The sequence below is a fragment of the Etheostoma spectabile genome, chromosome 13, assembly GCF_008692095.1.
Source record: "Etheostoma spectabile isolate EspeVRDwgs_2016 chromosome 13, UIUC_Espe_1.0, whole genome shotgun sequence".
In the NCBI taxonomy this organism is placed as follows: domain Eukaryota; kingdom Metazoa; phylum Chordata; class Actinopteri; order Perciformes; family Percidae; genus Etheostoma; species Etheostoma spectabile.
Genome location: NC_045745.1, coordinates 20,018,013 through 20,025,711, shown reverse-complemented (window position 1 = coordinate 20,025,711; position 7,699 = coordinate 20,018,013). Strand labels below are relative to the sequence as shown.

Sequence of the window (7,699 nt, the reverse complement as noted above, 5' to 3'; positions counted from 1 at the left end):
AGCAAGAGTGAAATGCCATTTATAAACCAACCTCATCAGGTTCCATTCAACCCTTAGCTTGTGACTGAAAATAACTGACTCATAGGTCATCACCAAAGAATTTAACAGTATGGTCTCGACATGCTCTTTATGAAAAATGGCATCAGATAACTTCTGTTGTTCTGCTATGAAATCTATATTCACTTAACATTGACTTGAATTAAGAAAAGAAAGAAATAACAGCTCTCCAGCATCAAAATATCAATAATAATGGTTGTCACGGGCAAGCATAATAAATGTAGTGATGTTACTATTCTGAGCATAAAGCAACATACTGTAAGTATAGGAACATGTATTCAACTATCATTTACAACAGTGTAAATGATCAATGTCTTCTTTTTAAAGTCCAACTGACATTAAATTGCATTTTTTGTCTGTACAGCATACATATCAAAACAGTTTCACTAACATGACTAAAGGTGCTTACCTCTTATCAAGACAAATGCTGCCATGTGGCTCTTACAGCCATGGAAATCAGGACACATCTTCAAGAGGCTGTCAAACTTCTCAGTACTAATAGCTGCCATGTGATTCTTGTGCCAGTCAGTTCTCCAAACTAGAAGAAAGATAGAAATAAAACCAAGACATTTATGTTATCAGAGATAGAATGTATTTTGGACTTTACCATGCTAGTGCTGTTCTGAAAACCCTTTCAGATACCAGTGATGGGACATAGTGCTCGCCTTGGACATTTGTTATACTATTGCTCTCTGTAAAGCAGCACGGATAAAAACTGTGATGTAATATAGACTGTGGCTTTGTAGCAACTAAATGAGCACGTTGGAAAAACACAACCACGGCTCATATGAGCATTATGTCGCATTAGCAATTTTTTTTCTTCACAATAGGTCATGTGAAAAGGGAAACTCTATTGATTCCAACGCTATATGTCTTACCACTCTACAACGGAAAACCACAGAGATAGCTGCCAAAGACTTTTTTAGAGCATAACCATGAATAATGTGTTTTACCTTTGGTGTTTTGTGATGAAAACTTATGTTTGAAGGCATTTTGACACTGCTCAAGTTTTATTCCAATGGTTTTTTTACCCCTTTGAAACTGTTTCTGACAGTCTACTGGCATTTTCTGCACGGGGAGGAGGTTTCTAACATTAAGTAAATAGGAGCTATCTATTGGCCTACAGTGTATAAGACTCATGTTGTGGATGGCCACTGGTGTTGTTGACATTAAGCTTGAGACTGTCACTCAATTCAATTGGCTTTGACAATTCAATAGTGGTGTCAATCATCTAAAGCCAATGGATTACCCAAATACACATTTTATTGCTTGTTTTATTGTAAAAATAAATGTGCTCAACATTCAAACTTATATTCCCTTGTATGGCTTACTTGAATGGAAACAAATAATAGATTTGATTATAGATCAAAGCGAGAAACATTATATTTAGAATAAATACCTACAGGGACATGTAAGTGAAATGTAATGCGTTTTAAAGTTTTATACCTGAGAAGAGTCACATGGCAAGTCCAGATGGTACCCAAATGTCTGCCTAAACATGCTTCTGCTAAAACCCCTCTAACTTTGCTCTGCTTCACTTTACAAGCCTAAATCTTTTCAAAGGTAATGTTAAGATGTTGTGCTATGGGTTTCTAGTGGTTTTGGGCTGCAACGGCATTATTCCAGTGGGATAGTCCTTCTAACAACTAATAGTTTTGTTAGGTGGAAATTAAATATTTAATTTATGCTGTGCTTCATCTTTACTCTGACCCAGTAACACATATTGATGCTTACACCTCTACATGAATTTTACAAGTGTTACCATTGTTATGATACAAGATCATTAAAATAGACCTTGTAACTGCAGAGATGTACTCCATTCCTTTTGGATATATCATCCAATATAATAATATATATTATATATAAATATAATAATAATAATAATAATAATAATAATAATAATACTACGAGCCTGAGCCAAAGGCCTAGGGCTTAAGAGATTAAAACACAATTCTCAACATTATGCTCAACTGTAACAATTTTTCTAAGTTAGGCTGTACGTTCTAAGCTAAGCTATTTCTTGAGTTTTGGTTATTTTGGTGGAGCAAGCAATCGTATATCGATCCAATCTGACCAGCACCCCCTATCTTAATAGCTAGCGTATGGAAGGATTTTGGCTTCTATGACGTTTAAGGGAAAATGGGACGCGGACAATTGAACTCCATGTAATCAGAAATGTAAAAACCCAATTTAATTTTTTCATGTCATTTTCTGACATTACCACTGTCCATCTGATGCCTTGCCGCCATCTTCTTCAACTTATTGTATTTTATGTCTAGCTACGAGACTGTAATAGTAAATATTGTCAAAAAGTCAACCAAATTCACATTGATATTGAATACAGATTGATATTCTAGAATATAGGGCTTTCTATTTAAATCACTAGTATTCAATCATAACTTTTTCATCAGGTGAAGCCTGAAAACCTTTATCTTGCAGTGTTCTCCTAAAGCCAATCAAAAAATGGTCTGTGTGTTTGTAAACGTTGAGTGGAATGAAATGTAATGTTGTGGAGCTTTAGTCTTACGTCTTACAAAGCGTTTTACAATAAGAGCAATAAGTGCTATCATGAGGTCTTAAATTAAGGTTTTCATTCTGTGTTGGAAGATGTGTAATGCCTCTGCTGTCCTGACTTCAGTCGGCAGTTTATTCCACTACTGTGTGACAAGGACAGAGAAGAGCCTGAAAAAAACTAAGTGGCCGCTGGGTCCTCATCCTGTCCTGCAGAGGACAGAATGAATGCCAACATTACACAGTGTGCCTACTACTACTGTACCTTCGTCTGAATTGTTGAAGTCCTTGATATGGTCCAGGGGAAGCTCTTCGTCTGAGAGAATGCTTCCAGCAGGCGACATGCCACCGAGAGAAAGGATGGCTGGGTCATCATCTGAGTCTTCATCCTGAGAAAAACAAAATAATTCTGGTAAAAAATAGGAACTGTGGTTTTCTTCTCTCATTAACCTTGAACCTACTCCTCTAGTGTTAATTTATGAAAGCATGTAGTTGTCAAGATAATCCACACAAGTCAACATACTGTTGATGAGACAAGGACCATATAAAATGTTAGATTAATCATTGAGAATGTATTCCTGTTTGCACAGCTTAAGTGACAAAGTGGCTGCAGATGGTCTCGAACCCCTCCAGTTAGCTGGATAATGGTGTGAAGCACTGCTTTACTTGCCAGTCAAGTCATCCGCTGATGATTTCACTTTGAGGTCAGATTTTCATTAAGACTTTACACAGTAATGTATTCCCTAATCATTTCAGGTTGTGTGTGAAGGACACATTCATGAAAGCAGAAAATTGTATATAAGGTTGCATATAATGTCATAATACAACATCTCTTCTTTTGGGATCAAATAACTAGGTTAAAACCTGAACAATAACCCAACACATTTAATATAAGGCCTTTTCTATGCAACAGCAACTAAGTAGTGGGAATAGCTGATATTACCTCTTTTCGTTTATTTACTGTACCTCATCTTCTAATAGGATGTTGCTTGAATTGAGTTTTTGGATAGAAGCCCCCTCAGTTCTGGGTCCGTCACCTCCTTCAGAAAGTAAAGACTCTTTTATTCTGCCATGGTAACTGGAAGCAGGAAGATCTTTCCTAAGATGATAACGTAAACAATGAAAGGAATTAATATTGCAAATTGAGTACCTAATCCATCAAAATGTATGGATGAATGTAAATGAACATTTGCAGATCACAGAATATCAGTGAAGTAGCAAAACAGTTAAATAACATGTAAAATTGAACATGGCAGCTAATGTTTTTAAATTTTCCTAACCATTATTTACAATCAAAAGCCATACCACCTCTCTACACATTTTGTCTGTGTTAAGAAGAGGGTGAGATTCAAGAGCAAAGCTTCATTACATGGCTCACCTGTGCCATTTTCCCTGCCTGCATGTTTAAGAAGGGAATTCAAGAAATAGCCTGTGGAATCTCAAATTAGATCACACTGCTTCATTTACATTTCAGGTATTCAGCTGAAACCTTCCTTAAAAATGTTGGGGGGTATTTTGGTCTTTAAGTCAAAGTAGAGTTTTGGTTGCCAATTTTATAGTTGACAGAAAATTAAATAAAAAGGAAAAAGAGGATGACCAAGGCAACAAAGGTTCAGACAAGATTTAAACCAAGTACATCACATGTGTCACAATGAAACGAGCCAGTGGGTTGTCTGCTGTTTACTGTGTGTAACTATGGGTACTCCCATTAATGAGCTTCACTAACTGACAGTGTGTGTGCTTAATTTGGACAGGACACACTAGCTAGCAGGCTCCTCAGGTACCCGATCTGAAACTTCAGTAACAAGCAGCCACAACAATTTAAAAGCCAAATTGTGGTTAAAAAAAGAAACAGTTACAGAGTTATAGAGTGCACCCCCAAAACAAAATAAACCCTAAAGTGAAAGAGAGAAACAATAGGCCCAATGCAAGAGTAAAAACACAGACAGTGAAAACAGGGTTAATAGATCCCCATTCAGGTCATGTGCTTAACATTTATTAAATGCTCTCAACAATTTCTGCACATCATGAGACCATGAGGATACTTGCTGGCTACCCTAAAAAAATCTCTTATCCAGACAAATGTACATATAGCAATACATTGATTGTTTTAGTAGTGGCCTGCTCCATCACATCACAGATGGTAGACCTGCTTAATAGCTATTATCCAATCAGACATCTCAGGTCATCTGGTTCTTGTTGTACCAAGAGTCAACTCAAAGTTCCGAATAGTTGCCTTTAGTTTTGATGAGCCTAGATGCTGAAGCAGTTGTCCTAAGGGACGTCCAATGAGTCTCTCATTTCTTTTAAAAATTGGCCCAAACATTTATTTCTGTTGCCTTCTAATAATGTGCAATACATCCTTTGAATTGACTAACCATTATGTGAGTCTTCCAGTATGGTTGCTATTAATGAATATTATCAATTATCATTAATACTATAAGTATTGTATGCATTGTTATTATCAGTAGGCTATATTTTTTCTCTCTTCCTGCTCCTCTTCATCCTTTTTTTATCTATTCTTTTTCTTCTTCCTCTCCATGTAAAACACAGTATTTTCCCCTGGGTATGAAATGTGCTTAATAAATAAGGTTTGCTTTCTCTAGTGTTACTTTAACCACAACACAACACTGCCACCTTTTTCATTACCTCAGCCCAGCGGCATCGCTATAAACGGGCACATCATCGCTCAGCTGGACTCGAGGACAGTGACGGTGCAAACTTGGGTCTAAGTCTGGAAGAGAATGCAAACTAGCAGCACCCCTCCTTGGACTGCATTTAAATGCGTCCTGATCCGCCATGATTTTCAAGCAGCCTGGAGAAAAAATAAGGTTAAGTCAGCGTGAGGGTTGCAGCTTTAAACTGTTTTTAACTGCCCCAGGATTTCCTATTGTTGTTTTTAATCAGAGCCACTCCTAAACTTGCTTGCTATTTCCATTTCATGTGGCCTTCAATTTTCATAATGCAATGTTACTGGTGAGGATATCACAATCCTCTGAATAGAAGAAAACTCTAAACTACACAGTAGACAAATATGTTTGGTCCTTGTTGGACAAACTGACTTTATACTGTAACGCTACATGAATCCTTAAACTTGGTGATACAAGCTTTTCTATGTATATTTTTATTAATTAAACATGGAGGCATTTTCTTAGAATTATGAGACAATATTCACTCATATCATATTCATATTTTCTGTGATTTCACAGTTATAGGGAGATTGACTCTTTTGCCAAAAGTGTGATGCTATTTCATATGGCGGTAATGAAATATGTGACCATCAAACCCTGGATTTGATACAACAACACTAACAATAGCTTAAATAGACGTGTAGACCAAGTCTGGTTATATAGCAAGCTAAGCTATTTACAGATGGAAAGACAGATTTGACTAATGATTAAACCATTTAGCCAATCGACATTGCCAATCATTTTAATTTTTTACTTTTGTCTGTTTTTTTTATCATTCATAAATTTTATTTAATATTTTTGGACAGCTGATCAGACAAAAAAAGACATTTTTAAAAGTGTCACCTCCTTGGACTAGCTAACTAATGAAACTTTGATGGGCACAACTTTTTTTCCTTAGTGCTTTTCTCCTATTTCTGACGTTCGACCAACTGATGGATGGAGGATGTTACTTGCCCAATATTAAGTTACAGTACTAAAGCTAGCTAATCACTGTGACGTTACATTTTCTCTTAATCCATCCATGCGTTACAGCAGCTAGCTAACGCTAGCTAGTGAGGGTGTTCTTGTTGGACACCCTGTTAGCTAGCTAGCAATGAAGCTACCGTTAGCTGCCTTAGCTAAATGCTTTATAAACGGTGGTTAGGAACAGTTGCACCGTTCTAAGACAAATCTCTGAAAAAAACGGTTAACGTGAACTAATTTATTTCATCATTACTCAAACCTTAGACAGAATGTTTGCTAACGTTTATCCACGTTAACGTTAGCTGTTACATCTTTTAGCTCGCTAACGTTAAATTGGTTCTTCAGATTCAACAGACAACGTATTCAGTCAAAAAAAAAGACAAATTTAGTGTCGAGTTTGCACGACGTTAAACGTTTTTAACACTCAAATAAATTGTGGCCACATATAACTAAACGTTTACCTTAGCTAGGTCTTTAACTAGGCGTTCTTCAAAACTGAAGGAAAAGAAGTCGCGGTTGTGTCCGCCTATCTGGGTCCAGAGGCGTGCAGGCCGTGTTGGTGAAACTGACAACCTTAGGCGAGTAAAGGAGGAAATCCAAACCAATGCATTGAATCCTAATGTGGTGCTGCAATTAGTTCATTGCATGCTTATTAGATTATATAAAGACACTTGCAGCCTAATATATCTATTGGTGTGCACTGACGGCTATGTCTCTAGTTCAACCCCAAGTGTTGGATGAGGTTGAGGTCAGGGCTAGTATGTGCAGGCCAGTCTAATTCTTTCACTCTGAAAATCATTTCAACTCTGAAAATCATTTCTGTAGCATCTTGCTTTGTGCACAAGCATATGCCATGTTGGATCTGCTGCTACATTTATATTATTGTCTAAGATATTACTGTGTGCCAACCTGTTTTCTTTTTTTAAGTACTTTATTAAAGTTTATGCAATGCAAGTTTACAAAACATTAGAAGCAATAACGTACAAAAACAAGACAAAACATGTGCAAACATTGTATAATGTGCAAAATATAATAATATGCATAAAATGTGTAAAGGTTAAGCTCTATCATAAAGTACTGAATTATATACACAGTGTGGCTGTCTGCCACAGTCTGTTGTAGAAACATTGTACATCTGGTCTTCCACAGTTTTAGACAAATAATTCACAGGTTGTTTTTAGCTTCATTGCACATTAAAGAGTTTACTTTTCAGTTTACAATTTAAAAACATTGGAACTATAAAGTAGGCCTGTATCATTCTCGTCAGTTACTGTTTTAAAAACACCACACAAAGAAATGTTGTAGCCAACCGGAGAAGTCTTTTAAATAGTTGAGTTTTTTTTTTTATAACTCTTTCCGGAGCAGTGTACAGATTTTTGATGAATATTTTTCACCCCTGTGATAACAGCCAATCATTAGTAATCTACCTGGAATTAAATCTCTTCTTCGGATTATAATAGCATCATTCGTTTTTAAAA

At 36.4% G+C, this 7,699-nt stretch overlaps 1 protein-coding gene across 3 annotated transcripts in view; it reads right to left on the bottom strand.

The window, feature by feature from the left end:
• The window catches only part of adad2 (adenosine deaminase domain containing 2), a 14,845-nt gene extending 7,896 nt beyond the window's left edge, over positions 1–6,949 (bottom strand). For all 3 annotated transcript variants that reach the window (XM_032534399.1, XM_032534398.1, XM_032534400.1), the window contains exons 1-5: positions 6,683–6,949; positions 5,218–5,383; positions 3,535–3,667; positions 2,834–2,957; positions 467–595 (exon numbers count right to left, since the gene is read on the bottom strand). In XM_032534399.1, the coding sequence (XP_032390290.1) occupies positions 467–595; positions 2,834–2,957; positions 3,535–3,667; positions 5,218–5,369 (538 nt within the window). In that variant the 5' untranslated portion in view covers positions 5,370–5,383; positions 6,683–6,949. The remainder of the gene's footprint in view (positions 1–466; positions 596–2,833; positions 2,958–3,534; positions 3,668–5,217; positions 5,384–6,682) is intronic.
• Positions 6,950–7,699: the final 750 nt, after the last annotated feature.